The sequence below is a fragment of the Phycodurus eques genome, chromosome 6 (assembly GCF_024500275.1).
Source record: "Phycodurus eques isolate BA_2022a chromosome 6, UOR_Pequ_1.1, whole genome shotgun sequence".
Lineage (NCBI taxonomy): Eukaryota > Metazoa > Chordata > Actinopteri > Syngnathiformes > Syngnathidae > Phycodurus > Phycodurus eques.
In genome coordinates, this window is record NC_084530.1 from 17,581,735 (window position 1) to 17,597,607 (window position 15,873).

General features: G+C 43.5%; 1 protein-coding gene across 6 annotated transcripts; it reads left to right on the plus strand.

The window, feature by feature from the left end:
* Positions 1-128: 128 nt before the first annotated feature.
* Positions 129-15,190, plus strand: zbtb45 (zinc finger and BTB domain containing 45). 6 transcript variants are annotated; one of them, XR_009768781.1, is made up of 8 exons: positions 416-628; positions 2,656-3,528; positions 5,126-5,539; positions 6,356-6,496; positions 8,216-8,356; positions 10,351-10,621; positions 11,138-11,616; positions 14,951-15,190. XR_009768781.1 is itself a non-coding variant. In XM_061679675.1 (7 exons), the coding sequence occupies exons 2-7, from the start codon at positions 2,899-2,901 to the stop codon at positions 11,536-11,538; spliced, it is 1,998 nt and encodes a 665-aa protein (XP_061535659.1). In that variant the 5' UTR covers positions 129-169; positions 2,656-2,898; the 3' UTR covers positions 11,539-13,233. The 6 variants fall into 6 exon arrangements, 5 of the variants coding, with proteins under 5 accessions (XP_061535659.1, XP_061535658.1, XP_061535661.1 ...); XM_061679675.1 differs by lacking the exons at positions 416-628; positions 14,951-15,190 and adding an exon at positions 129-169 and having other exon boundaries at positions 11,138-13,233; XM_061679674.1 differs by lacking the exons at positions 416-628; positions 14,951-15,190 and adding an exon at positions 335-374 and having other exon boundaries at positions 11,138-13,233.
* Positions 15,191-15,873: the final 683 nt, after the last annotated feature.

The window sequence follows — 15,873 nt, forward strand, 5'->3', positions numbered from 1 at the left end:
AAATAAATCCGTGAATAAATATATCAGGGGGTGGCAAACCGCGAATATGCGTTGGTCCAATGTAAATACATTACTCACTCAAGTTTTTCCAGATGTGTGCTCTCTGTCATTCCCGGGTGTTGCGTTCAGGAACCACCTGTTACAGGAGGCAAAAACATCTACAGTATATGTATGTATTTTCTGCTTTTTGTTGTCTTTAACAGTTCAAATTCAGTAGTAATACAGTCCGCTTCGACTAATTTCAACGTGAATATACCGAAACAATAGTCTTTGTCTTGACGTTACCCCGTGAGTCTGCGTGGGCGTTTGCAAGTGATCCTGATCACTACACGAACTCGAAGGTAGACAGCCACAGTCCTACTTCCAGACGTCTTGTGAGCATGCGCGTGTTTCTTTGAGCGCTCTGTGTGCTTTTCATTTTCTTTTTTTTCTTTTTTGCTGCGGTTGAAACATCACGTCCTTGTTGTGTGTGTGGGCGTGCGTGTTGACGTGCATGTGTTTGTTTCCAGCCCTCACCACCACCACCAGGCAGGCAGCAGCTAGGGTAGATTTGCTGCTGCATCCACCCCGCGGTAGCAAAAAAGAAAAAAACGAAACAAGTGTTCATAAGTGTCAGCGCATGTATCAGGTATGCAATCGACATTTAACATCGTGCGTGCATGCTTACCGCGTGTATGCTTTGCGGTGACGTTTCTAAAAGCTTGCAAAAAAAAAAATCGTCTCAATTGCTCGACATGCTAACTTAGCATGTAGCTAGGTTAGGCAACGTGGGAAGGGGGTCGAGCGAGCAAGCCCGGGTAGCCGTTTTAATTATGAACTTTGTCAGGCACTCGCGTACATTTAGCAAGAGTTGTTTGTTTAGTCGACTGGAATTCGGCCTTCTCACGCGCCGATTTCCATGCGGCTAACGTCAACAGCTAACGGCGAGCTAGCCTTGGCTACGTCACTCGGTTTGGAACTAACCTGCTCGATGACGTCACTCTCCGGTCAAACAGCAGCCACCTTCTCAAGCGGGGCGTACAGTACAGTGAGTTTACACAAACTCAGTTTAGTTCGCGAGACTGGCCGTCCCAGTGTATTCGTGGCTAATAAGCGATAGCTATTGCACATTTCCCCAATTGTTTTGGTGTGAACAATTAGAAGTACATTGGGAAAATATTTGCATGTATTCATTCCAATCTAGTTGCAAATCATAAGAGAAATCTGAAATTTCTTAACAAAAACGATTTAAATTTCAACAGTGTTATGAATCAGCTTTTTCAATAACACGTGTAACTGAAAGATCAAAGTCGATCTACAGGGCGAATGGAAGTATTCGCCTATTTGACAGGTGTTAAACTGCTGGCTCGGGGGCCAGATCCGGCCGGCCATGTCATTTTATGTGGCCCGCGAGAGTGTGCCTCAACTTTGTGTTTCTTGCTAAAATACCAAAATTGAAAATCAGCTTCACTTTTAATAATGTTAACATTGCAAGCATTTTTTTTTATTACCAACCCCCCTTTTAAAATACAATTGATTCATACTGTAGTTGAATAAAAATTTTTTTACTGGCTTCTGATTTCAAAAGTAATTATCCATTCATTTGTGTATATGTATTGGCCTATTTCAAAATACTCAGAAGAATAGTGTGTTGAAGTGCAAGCTGTGTGTGTGTGTGTTTGTGTGTGTGTGTGTGCCATTATAATTTTTTTTTTTTTTTTTCCTTCTCTGTGTGAATCTTTACAACAAATGAATATGAGAAGAAAGTTTAAATGCTAACTCTCCACATATCAATTTCTTGTAATGAGGTTTTATTCAAAATTAGATATGGGGAACAGAATTCGCTAACACAATGAACTCTTGTGGGATTACTGGGTTAATTTTCGGTTTTTTCTATAAGCGACAAAGGGAAAAAAATCTATTAAAATCTTATTTTAGTGAATTTTAAGGCCATATCGTCCCGCCTTTGGATGATGGCCTTGATGTTTGTACTTCCCAGCAGTTCACTAGTCAGTTTTTTCTTTGCAATCTATCCCCAGCTATTAGCTGAAAAAGTCTTCGATTCACATTTTTTTGGTGCTTTTTCTGAAACACCCTAAATAGGCTACATTCACACTGCAGGGCGTGGTGCACAATTTGGATTTGTTTGTAAAACTGGTCTTAAAAAAACAAATGGGACTTCTACTGTGAATGGAATGTGTCTGTGAAGTGATGCGCACAAAACAGGATTTCACATACAAACGTCATGACGCACTTGTGGCAATTTCAACGATTTTGTGCTTGTACTAACTGGTCCTCCCATTATATGTATCAGTTCTAAAGCATTTTGTAGATAAATGGCTTGAAGCTAACATACTTCACATCCAATCTATCTGCCAAATTGTTGCTTGCTGTGAAATTCGCTGCCACCATTTACTGTTCGTATCTCAATACACAATACAAGGCAAAACATTGTCAGAGACATCTCAGACCCTGAAACATTCATAAGATGGGTTACTCCGAAGTCGAGGTCCCACTGTATAGACAATTGTAAACATTTAGTGTCAAGTACTCAAGGTGTTTCAGTATTTGCAGCGGTTGGGATCGAGCCCTGCTCTGGGTGATTACTGTACTCACCAATATCCTACTTTACAAATAATTAAAAGGTTATATTTGTCTTGTCCCTCACCCCAACAGAAACGGTGAAAAGCGTCAGTCCTGACCTTCTCGCTCCAGAGGGCAGCAGCAGCTCGCCTCGTTCAGTGGTGTCCGCCCCCATGACTCGTTGAGTTGGGACCCAGCCCCACCGTGGCTCATGCGCTGTACTCGTTTCCCTTCCTGTCCTCCTCCTCCCTCAAGCTGACGCAGAATCCCAGGCACCTCCCTCCCCTCCCCCTTCCCCAACCCCACCCAGTCCCCAGCGACTCGCCCCCGCCCGCTATGGCGCCCGGCACAGAGACAGTCCACTACATCCACCTCCACAACTCAAGCCAGTCGGTGCTGGAGGCCCTGCGCACCCAACGGCGTGAGGGCCTCTTTTGCGATGTGACGGTACGCATCCACGACGCATCGTTGCGGGCCCACGCCTGTGTTCTGGCGGCTGGCAGCCCCTTCTTCCAGGACAAGTTGCTCCTGGGACACTCAGAGATCTCAGTGCCGCCCTTGGTGCCAGCCGAAACGGTCAAGCAGCTGGTGGACTTCATGTACAGCGGCTCGCTGGTGGTGCTCCAGTCGCAGGCGCTCTGCATCCTCACCGCCGCCAGCATACTGCAAATCAAGACGGTCATTGACGAGTGCACGCAGATTATCTCGCAGAGGAAGGCGGCGAGTGCGGCGGCGGCAGCTGCTGCGGCGGCGGCGGCGGTCGGCGGGGGGATGCTGGGCAGCGTACTCCCCAAGCAAGAGGAGCGTGGCGGCGGTGGAGGGAAAGGGAGGGAGAGCGGTGGCAGCTGTTCAGGCAGCGTCAGCGGAGGATACCCCAACTTCCCTAACTTCATGGTGGAGTGCAGCGCCAGTAACATGGGTGGCGAGAGCGGGCCCGGCCCCAGGGTTTCTGCGCAAGTATGGAAAGTATGGAATTTTATTTTTAAACATTTCCAGCTCTGGAAAAAGTATGAAAAACTGATACATTTGAGTAAAAGAGTAAAATATTACTGTTAATAAAATACGAGGCAGATTTTATTTTCGTAAAAAGTATATCCAGTATAATATTATTGTAAACCACTGTAACATGATGCAGTTTGAACATTAACTGCTTAAATAAAATATGAAAATAATTAATTCAATTACTGTGTATTGCACATAAATAAAACTAATGAAATGTTTCAAAACAAACAGTTCTAAAAGATTTAATGAAAATGTATTGTACTTAAAAAATAAATACAACTGAACTGTACTTAAATGTGCTGTCCTAGATTTAAAAAAAAAAAAAAAAAAAGGTTAAACCACTGTTACATTGTGCAGTTTGAACATTTAATTCAGTGATTCCTCACATATCACTAGAGGGAGTGATACGCATACCACACTTTGAGAATCACTGGTTTACATCATGCGTATAACCGAAAATATCAGAAATTATTATTTTTTTCTTCATGGAGAAGTCTGGTGGTTAAGGTCTGGAGTAAGCATGGAATTTTAAAGATGCATCAAAGAGGCCCCAAAAAATGTGAATTTTACACACCATAGAGAAGGGTGTTTTCAAAAAGCTTGCCAAATTTGAATGAATAATAATAATAAAAATAACCATGTGTCTCAAATAAGGCTCTAAAATCATAAAGAAATAAGGCCCACCCTTGAGCTGCAGGACTGTGTGGGCGTGTCCCCTGGAGATGGGCCCTTCACCTGTCAGTTGAATATGTTCACCCGTACGCTGTGCTCTAGTGTCTGTAGTCAGCAACTGGCTGAATAATGTGTGCTTCTGCGGTTATGGTTAATAAACAGTTAACTTTCCTGTGTCTATGTTGTGTGAGGAGACCCACACACAACAGCTCAGAGTGAGGTGCTGACGCCTGACACCTCAGCTCATTATCTTGCGGACTAACAAATGTAATAAATACTGTAGTTACTTTTCCCTCAAGTGTCTCTGTTATGTGGATATTCGCATAGCGCATGGATTAAGGGTGGAGTATTGGACGGTGCCAACGCCGGTCCACGAGCACACGAGCAACTAATATGTACTAGCGTAGCCGCTACTAGCAGGCCACTTCGCCGAGGAGCCGTCTAACTTGCTGTCGGCACGTTGCATGAGCCGCGCATGGGTCACCACAGCAGAGACAGTAACCCAAATAACACAAAACACTTTAGGGAAGTTGCATTTTTTTGAGGTTGTAGGCATAGCTTGAAGGCTAGAAATAGGCCAAGGTATTATTACTAAGTAACTCACATTTCCGGTGAATAGCCTAGATGGCGCTCCATATTTATATCGCGGGGAAGGTCCTCATGCCAGAAAATGTACGCCCCACCCCCGTTTTGTCATGGAGCTAATTTTTTGCCTCGCCCAAACAATCCGGCCGGCTGAGATGGTGAAAAAGAGTTTTAGGCTATATCGCAACAATTTGGAACTAAATTGTTCTCAGTCTTAGCACATTTTCAGCACTTCAAGCATATTTAATTAGAAACAAAACACGAAAATGACTTTGGTTTAACTTTAACGTTTCAAAATGTGTAGGAACCCTGCGGCCCAATGGAGCAGGCCAACAGTCTGATGGCGCTGGGGGACATGGGCCCAACGTCCTTATGCGGAGGTGGCGAGGGTCTGGGCGGTGGCCTCATCAAGCAGAGCCCCAGCTGCACGCAGGACGTCCGCTACAAGCTGCGTGACCTGCTAGCGCAGACGGCAGACAACGGAGGCGCCGCCCAAGCCGGCAGCCTGTCCGCAAGCTGCAGCTCCGGCGTGGGCAGCGTAGACAGCGTCGGCAGGAATAGTCTCCGTGGCAACGCCACCGACCTCTCTGACGACCTGGTGAGCATGGAGCACTTCAGCGAGGAGGAGGACTTGGACGGCAGGGAGCGTGGCAGAGATGGAGACCGAGACAGGGGGGCAAGCCATAGCCGCAAGCAGAGGCAGCCACTCAGGCTCCAGGTGGGTGTGGGTCAGTGGTGGCAAGTAACCAACTGAAACTAGAGTGGTACCTTGATTTACGAGTTTAATTTGTGTTCTCTGCCCTAAACTCAAATGACTCGTATCGCAAATCAACTTTCCCCATTGAAATTAATGTAAATGTCAGTCATGTGTTCCAGCCCCCCTGAAAAATTACAACGGTGTTGTTAAGAAGAAAAATAGTATTACACACTATTGCACTGTACAAAAACACAGTAATCCCATAATTAAATGGGATGTAAAAAATGTACGTTTTTGCTTTGGGATTTCATACTTTATTTCAGTGGACGTTGTGCTGCTCATTCTGGTGTGTGCGCTTTGGCCAACAGAGGGCAATATATGATTGGTGGCGAATGCGAACCACCACTTTCAGGTGTTCAAAAATTGTCTAATCTGAAAAAAAAAAAACTGCAGCACTGATGAGAAGGTTTTTTTTTTTTTTTCTTCTTCCTGTTATCATTAGCTATGTCCGTTCACAACGTTGGCAAAGCCAGGAGAATACGTTGATCTGTACTTAAGTACAAAGTGTGAGTACTGTTGCTACCTCTGGTGTGGGTGTAGTGATGGTAGGGGGGTTTATGGGAAAGGGTTGCCATGGTTACAGCTTTCAGGCATGCAGAGCTGCATCGCTTTTCTTTGCTTTTGCCTCCTCGCACTGCATTGGCGCATATGTCTGACATGTTGGTGCACAATGCGCCCCTCTCACTGAAAGCAATGGACATCTCCATGGTTACCGTAGGTCATTAAAAGATGTTGTTTGTTCTTCTTTTTCAATGCCATTAATGTGTTCTGTTCCAGGTGTTGGGAGGCGGAGGTGAGGGCGTCGTGGTGAAAGATGAGGGAGCGCAGGACGCCGACGGGACGGCCTACAACCTGGAGGACGGCAGGCGGGACGGAGAGCAGGGCGGACCCCAGGGAGCCATGGCGGCCTTCGGACAGGTGAGCTGAAAATGCGGGAGAAATTAGTGTGTTTAAAGTGGTGCTAAAGCGTCAAATGTTCTGGCGGTGGTTTAGCAGGAGTCATTATGAATGTCAGACATCTTACAGTGGATTCATGCAACAGACGCATGAGGAGAGCACAGCTTGTGCAAACAATACTGTGCAGTATGGAAGAGTTTGAATTGACAATGACTCAAACCATGCTACAGCTCTCATAACCCCCCCCCCCCCCTAATCTGAATAAATGTATACTTCCTTCTAGACTTTACACTGTTTTTATCGGGCTTATCTGTATCGGCTGATAAATAGCATTTTATGGTGATGGGCTGATCGTCTTTAATGACCGTAATTCGCCGATCCAATCAATGACGTCATTGGTCGGCTCCGCAAAAGACATTTACTCTGCATCGCCATCGTGCACAGTATATTTATATATACTAGTTTCTATATATCCAAGAGGTAGTTTATTTTTAGCCTTGTTGCGTGTCCTTTGACATAGTATTGGAAATATCTGATGGCCAATAAAGTTATTAAAAAAAAAAAAGAAAGAAAACATGTCGGCGGTGTGGGACAGACAACACGTAATGCCTGTATCAAACTACAAGACAAATTTTCTACAGACTACTGAAATAAAATCTTGTATTCCGTTAGCACCGCATCCCGTTTTTTACGATCATTGGGCTTTATCTTGTCAACTCAAATGCGACCAGATACACTCGTTAACGTGGCGACAGCAACAACAGTGGAGCGAGCCGACGGCATTATAAGGACAAAATGGGGGAAAACGTGTGTTGGTGGTCACCGGTGTTCAGGACAGGAGAGGACGTTCGTTTAAGGCTTGTTTGAGGTATGTTCACGTACTTTTAATACGATACGGGACACAAGCAGGCAATAAAATGTTATGTAGCCCAGCAAGCTAGCGGTAGCACAAACGGTTGGACGTAAACATGCCGTTGTTCTATCGAATCATGCTCTAAAGTTTCGGTGTGGGTGAAATAATAATTAAAAATAAAGTAATTTAATTACAGTAAGTTAGCACCCATTATTTCTGTCATGTAATGTTGGTTTGACCTGACTGATTAGAATACACGATCTGACTAGAGCAGTGATTTCCAACCTTATGGAGCCAAGGAACATATTTTACAATTGAAAAATCGCACGGCATGGTATTATAAGTTTAGAAGACATATTTACTTTACAGGGATTTTAAATTACTGGCTTGTTCACGGAATTAATTAAACCCGTGAGTCAAGGTACCATTGTATGGTATGTCGTGGTGGTTGCTTGATTTATTGTGTTCATTTTGAAGCTGTCGTGTGTGACTGTTCAAAGTGCTGCAAACTGCAGGGCTCTGCTACAACTGACAAGTTAATTGGTATCAGGACTGAAAGCGGCCTCAGATGCTAAAAAGTGCACAGAAAGACAGCCGGCGATGTGGCCCGACCAGTTCGACGGCAACGTTCCTTCTGATGTGTGCGAGCAGCTTTTTGTGGCATTTATAATAGCTGTTTTGAAAAAAGAAAAAAGCATTACAGAGTGATGTGCAGGGTAAAGTAGGGCTAAAGAATTAAACGTGTCACACCGCGACTCAGACTAGGGCTGCACCAATGGAGGTGAGCATGCAAGGCTTTCGCTCTTTTTCGCTTTCTATCAAGGATAGGTCAAAGGTCCTGAAAGTGCTGTGTGTTTCAATCCGACTGCATGTTTGTTGTCTTCCAGGACTTCTATGACGAGCAGGGTGTCTTCACTGAGAGTTTCTGGCCGCAGAGCGAACCTCCTCAGCCCATGGCGTTTAATCCCAGAGGACGGGTCAGCAAGCCTCTGACTCCACCCTCAACCTCGCAGTCCATCAACAACCAGGTAACGCGTTTTATTTATTCCAACGTTGGGTCTTTGGACTACTGATATATTGCGTTTGGAAGACATTTTCCCATGGGAAATACAGTGGTGCATTGAGATACTGTATCTCAAATCATTTTTCCCCATTGAAATAAATGGAAATTCCATTAATCCACTTCAGCCTCCCTAAAAAAATACAACAGAAATATTTCAATGTTTTTTTAACAAGAAAAATAGCACTCTATAATAATTGTACTTTATAAATACATACATTAATGACATAATTAAATCAAATATGATGAAGTTAAACAGTTATTGCAATGTTTTTTTTTCTTCAAATCATTGGATATTGTGCTTCTCCTTCCGGTTTGCGCTAGAGGCTGACATTTTTTTTGGATTCCCACGCGGCTGGTGGGAGGGGAGTAAATTTCACTATTAATCATGTGATTAGGCACTTGCGGGAGCAAAAGTCACTGGGAACGGGCGGAAACTATGACAACAAAGTCACCTTCCACTCTCTGTGACTTTCAAGATATTGATATCTCAAAATCTTTTCACTGCTTGCAACTGCATGTGCAGCTGATTTTTACGCTTACTCCTAAATGCAACGCTTACTATAACGCTAGATCTTCTCCATCAGCGAAGAAGAGTGGTGACGCCATGATGAAAATCAGCAGGAAAAGAGAGTCATTACTCAATGGCGAATAGCTGCGGTAAGAGATCAAGAAAATTGCGGTGCCCTGTGCCCCCCTAGTAACACTGACAAAAAATTGTGGCCCCCACCATTATTTAAGTTTCCCATCCCTGGTCTACAGCATATCATACACAGTATATTACATACATCGTAAAACGTTTACTAACTGTATAGGCGATGTTGTAAGTAACGTTTTAGTTCGTAACTGTCGTATGATTGTAAAAATAACAAAATCAATGAACAGTGTGTTCTACCTGAATATCCAAGGAGGTGACTGCATCTGCCTGGGAGGTAAGGCGCTAAACATTAACACAAATGACGTAGTGCACATTTTGTCCTTCTGCTTTTATGGTTTTATATTTTTATTACTGCAACTTTGGCCATATTGTACAGAGGCATGTGTGCTACTCTCTTCAATTCTGTTCTGTGCAAAAACAGTTTTTTGTTGTTGTTGTGTTTTGTGACTCTTAATGCTTATTATTGTTAATGCTGATATGATTATTTTTGATTCGCAGTTATTAATACAATTAATTAAAACTGAATTTTAACATGTATAAATAAATATTTATAATAATATCAATAATAATGATAATTCAAATAAATGCTAACAATAGTCTTAATATTTAAAATAAAAATATAATATTTAAATCTAAAAAAATTCATAAAAACAAATGACAATACATTTTAATAATAATAAAAAATTAAATAAGTTAATTGGCATGGTGGTTTAGCATGTCTAATCAAAATATCCATCCATCCATCCATCCATCCATCCATTTTCTGAGCCACCCATCCTCACAAGGGTCGTGGGAGTGCTGGAGCCAACCCCAGCTATCATCGGGCAGGAGGCGGGGTACACCCTGAACTGGTTGCCAGCCAATCGCAGGACACACATAAACAAACAACCATTCACACTCACATTCACACCTACGGGCAATTTAGAGTCTTCAAATAACCTACCATGCATGTTTTTGGGATGTTCGAGGAAACCGGAGTGCCCGGAGAAAACCCACGCAGGCACGGGGAGAACATGGAAACTCCACACAGGCAGGGTCGGGGATTGAAGCCCGAACCTCAGAACTGTGAGGCAGACGCTCTAACCAGTCGTCCACCATGCCGCCATATCAAAATAAATGATCTAAATTATCTAATTGAAAATGTAATATTGATAAAAATATAACTTTAATACAATATGTTGAATAACACAACTAATACAAATATTTGACATGAATAATAAAAAAAAATCAATAACTACTTTAAAATAAAATCCTCGGTTGAGCAGACGAACGTGTCTGAAGCTCATGGGATGCTCTGCGCACAGCTTCTTTTCCAGTACCCAGTGAGCCAGTCGCAGCCGCCGCCGTTCTACATGGGAGGGATGGACACCATGGCGGGGGCTGAACCCAGCCAACAGGCCCCGCCGCCTGTCCCCATGACACCGGCGCCACCCCCCGCCACCAACACGGCCGCTGCCTGCTCTTCGGGCCCCTCGCCTTCCTCCCAAGGATCCGAGACCTCCTTCGACTGCACGCACTGTGGCAAATCTTTACGTTCCAGGAAGAATTACAGCAAGCACATGTTCATCCACTCTGGTAAGCATTTGACTGTCTGCTCACAGAATTACGGCATTTATCTAGTCAGCATTCCTCAAGCCTAACAAACCCAGCCTTAACCCTTACTCCCTAGTCTTAACCCTTACTCCCTAGTCTTAACCCTTAGTCCCTAACCGCTGTTTTAGTCCTTAGTCCCAAACTCAAGCCTCAAACCTTCATCCCTAACCCCATCCTCAGTCCCGAATCCCAGCCTTTACCCTTAGTCCTTAACCGTAGCCTTAAGCCTTGAGCTTTGTTCCTAACCCTTGCCGAAGCCCTAACCGAACCACAAATGTAATCACAATCTTAGTCACAAACTTTAGCCCTAATCCCAGTCTGCGTGTGTTTACTGGTTGTGATCAGAGCTCTTAAAGTATGTTGTAACATTACGTTCCAATCATCAGTGTGTGCTTGACATAACACAATTTTCCTGCTATGCTCCAACCTGAACCGAGGTGAGTCGAGCATTCCAAAGCGCTAAAATTAATGGTGCTCCACGCACATACCTGCCCGCAGGTCAGAAACCCCACCAGTGCTCCATCTGCTGGCGCTCTTTCTCCCTGCGCGACTACCTCCTCAAGCACATGGTGGTGCATACGGGCGTGCGGGCCTTCCAGTGCTCCATGTGCGGCAAGCGCTTCACGCAGAAGAGCTCGCTCAACGTGCACATGCGCACGCACCGCGCCGAGCGCACCTTCCAGTGCAACGTGTGCCACCGGGCTTTCACTCACCGCACCTTGCTGGAGCGCCACGCCCTGCAGCACGCGCCCCAGGTCCCGCCGGGGCGCAGCGTCGACATGACCTCGCCCGCCAAGCACAGCCCTCCCGCCATGGGGGGGCCCTCAGGTATGGCCGGGGCGGCTGGCATGGTGGGCGGAATGGCCAACCTGCCGGGCCACGGCGCCGCATCCAACTAGAGTCGACGGCGGGAGCACGGGTACCAGGCCATTCAGGCCCTTCCTCAAGCCGGCCGCCGTGGGGTTCCATCAGCAGAGGTGGGGGGCGCAAGTCACATGACATGACTCTGGTCACACTTAAATTGCCAGTTTTAGGACTTGTTTGGCTAAAACCCTTTTATTTGTGAGACCAAACACGACTTTGACTTGAACTAAATGTTTCCCAACCTACTTGTAGGACATTACAAAAAAATCTCAAGGCAAACTGTAAAGCAACAAACAAAAATGTCACAAAAAGTGGATATAGACTTGCCTATTTGTGGATATAGACTTGCCTATTTTAGCAAAACATTTTTGTGGACGTTATCCTAATGTTATTTGATTTGAAACTTGTTTGTTGCTTTGTGAAACCCCCTAAGATGGCGCCAAAGCCCTCTCTAATATAAAAGTAGTGTTTTGGGGCCATCTTGTGGTATCTTGATGCTAGGGAATGATCTTGAAGTGAGGAGAGGAGCTTCAATTAAACTGGCTAAAGCATTGGCTAATATAAAAATAGAGCTTTGGCGCCATTTAACATCTAAAGGCAATTATGAATCTTTTTGGGGGTGTCGGTTGCTTGTGAATTTTCACTATTCGCGGTCGGGCTTAGTCCCTATTACTGTACACAGGTTAAATATGTACTTTCTGTCATTTAATGGAAGGGGATTTAATTGTTCTTCCTCTCACTATAGGTTGCTGGTGTAGATAACAGAACAAAGATACATTATTTGAAGATAAATACTTTCTGGAAAATTTCCCACAGTACACTAATGTGCTGCAACACACTGGTTGTGAATTATTGAACTACATGACTTGATAAGTCTGTTTACATTTAAAATCTTCATTTTCAAGAGCATTTTATTTAGTTAATTAGTTATTTTTTTTGTCTAGCGCGCGCAAACCTCGCAACCCACCAGTGCGCTACGAGTTGAAGTGCAGACGCCACAGTATGAAGCAAGTACAGTGGTACCTCAACTTACGAGTTTGTAATTTTTTCTATATATTTGGATTCAAGGATTTTGGGGGCGATAGAATTGGGACAAAGAGAATATGAGAGATACAACAACTAAGATATCTAATTTCATCCGTTAGTATAAAACTCTCTTAGACATGTTCACTACTTTTAACTTGACAGTTTAGCTCACCAGTAGCCGGTCAAACATGAGCTAAGGTTTATGTCAGTTCTACGTTGAATTAAGAATAAAGAGTAATGGACAATATAAGACTGGTTTGGGGCAATTAGAAAACAATGTGAATGTGTTAGTACAGCTAACTCACGCCAGTCCACACAGTGAGTGCAAGATTGTATGACTTGACTTTGAATTGTATGTAATGACTGAACTCAAATTTAGTGGGGACTCGACTCGACCTGCTTGTTTTTTGCCACAGTAACTTGGGACTTGAGATTAGTCACAGTATGACTTGCATATTTCTGACTTCCTCCCACCTCTGCCTAACAGACCAGAACCTTCCCACGGGGCTCCCGCAGAGGCTCTTTTGGAACCCAATGCACAACTCATCAGAACCGTATTTCCTCACCCTCACGCTACTGAGCCCACGTGGCCAACAACCTCACAGTATTAACCTACACTTGAACATTTCCGCAAAGAGCCTCTGTGGGAATAAACAATGTTTGGAGGTTGGGGTCCATGTGGGTGGCTAAAAGGCATGCAGTGAGGGTGGGTATTATGGGTGGGGGTGGGTGGTTGTCATCAGGTGGGTTTGGGGGGGTCATGACAAAGCTTGAGAGGAGATTATTGGAGGAGGTTGGAAAGGTTTCATTCACAATCAGTTCATTTAGTCTTAAAAGTTGGCAGTCAAACAAACGTCCCCCCCAGGTCCCCCTACCTGGTGGAATGACCCGGAACCTTAAGTGATGGGTCCCATTCAGCCCCTCAAAGCTGAAACGACTCTATATGCAGTTGCTTTTTGATGGTAAGCGTAGTCTTCAACCACTAGCTGTCTCCCAGACCTGTCAATTTTAGCTTTGGTGGGCCAATCAGACCAAAGAGTCCTTTCTAGTTGTAAAATTGTCCAATGTTTTTGGGAAATTTCAGGACACAGAAACCGCTCTGAGACTTAAATGAGTTGACTGTGAAGGAAAACCGGGGTGGAGATGGGGAGTAGGAGGGCGGCAACGGCAGGCGTCGTGAAATGAAATTCAACTTCATCCATCAGACACGTTGGTCACAGTTTCCACAGACGTCCACCGGCTGCACCCCACAATCAAATACCTCGAAACAGGACGCACTGCAAATAGGAAATGTTTTGGAAACATTTCAAGCTTCTATTACACGCACGCACACAAACACACACGCACGCACACACACACAGCTACAATTACCTCGGCAGTCCAAAGACAGGCTTTTTGTGTCATATTTGAAGCTACAACAGTTAAAGCTTAAAAGACGCATCCGTTTACATTTGAAAAGTTTATTACTTCAGTGTGAAAAAAAAAACAGTGGTAACAGCGCTCACTTTGTTCTTTGTTGCTCCTGTGATGCAGAAGTTTAAAAAAAATGCTTTTAACATGAAAGAGCCATTGAGAGGAAGGGAAAGTCGGTGGGGAAAACTTTGACAAATCAATGATTTCTATCAGGATTTTATATATGTATTATAAAAAAAATGAAAATGAATGTTTGGTTGTGTTTCGGGGTTTTAGGTGGTTGATGCACTTCTCGTGTCACAAAAGAAAATATTATTATTATTTTTTTTTTTTTTAGTCAAAACTAAAAATGAATCATGAAATTGTACAATCACCCCTAAAAGAGTTTTTGACCAAGTCAAAAAAAATGGTGATAATGTCAAGTTATCACATTAATATTTATTGCAATTTGATCTCTATGCACACCTAAGTTTGCACATCCTGTTTCTTAGAGCTAGATGTTGTCGTTCCCCCTCAAATATTTGGCCTCTTTTTGTCCCCCCCTCCCCCCACGCCCTTTGGCGTACCTATTCGCCAGTCTTAAATAAAAGTTATTTTCGTACGCAACGAGCTTGTGGAGACCTCACGCAAAAGATTTGACATGAAATGTCCCCGTGGTTAAATGTGGCAAAGACGAGTGCACACATGCTGTCACGTAATAAGCTAAATGTCCACTTTGAACGCCAAACCTCTGGTGCTTTTTTTGTTTTGTTTTTTGGGGTTGTTGTTGTTGTTGTTTGTGTTCTCTTTCTGGACATATTTACCTCATTTTGGCAGCTGCCAACAACATGAAGGCGGTGCTCTCCTCAGTCAACTTAAGTGTTTTGATTTTTTTGGGGGGCGGATTTGATTTCTTCTCAGTGGCAGAAGTGGTTGTGGTGCATTCAAGGACCCGTGTACAGTACTGTAACATGTCAGCCTTTTGTGACGTACTGTGTGATGCCTTTTCTGTTCTTCTTCTACTTCTAGGATGTTTTCTACAGGAAATCCTCTCCGACATGCAGTGGCGGTTTTATAAACTTGTCATCCTTTCAAAAAAAGAAAAGCAAGCCGATCTTTTCTGTATGACAAAGGCTAAGAGGCATGATTTTAACCTTTTTCTGACAACTTGTAGATGTTGTAGTCGATGACTCTAATTGAATTTGAAAACTGATTGAGTGTTTTCAAGGATTTTTTTCTCCAATTAAACGTCTTCTATGACTGAAGGCCCACAGTTTTCCGTGGTCGTTATTATGCGTTTGTGTGTGATTTGTTGCTGAGCAAATTGGAACTATGTTGGTAACCAAAAGAGCAGCACTAACATTTTATTCGATATCAAAGCAAAAAAGGGAATATCTAGCTTTTGAAAAAAACCTGGTGTTTTCTTTACATTTACTCTATAAAGTAAAAAGGCTTTATTGTTAACTCATTTGCTGCCAGCCGATTTTAAAAGTTCTGTGTTTTGCATGCCGTTTTTGAGCTTTTTTGCTGATCTTTCAAAACCCACAGAATGTTGTGTATATAAGCACTGAACCTACAAAGAGAGAGAGTAGACTCTTGTTTCACCAGAAATAAGTTTTTCGAGCTTTTTCTGTTCATTAGTATTTACAGTGGGGCAAAAAAATATTTACTCAGCCATCAATTGTGCATTTTGTCACAAAATGAGAAAAATAATCCAGAAAATCACATTGTCTGATTTTTAAAGAATTTATTAGCAAATTATGGTGGAAAATAAGTATTTGGTCACCTACAAACAAGCAAGATTTCTGGCTCTAACAGACCTGTAACTTCTTCTTTAAGAGCCTCCTCTCTCCTCCACTCGTTACCTGTGTTAATGACACCTGTTTGAATTTATCAGGATAAAAGACACGTCGCTACAACTTCAGTCACACTCCAAACTCCACTATGGGCAA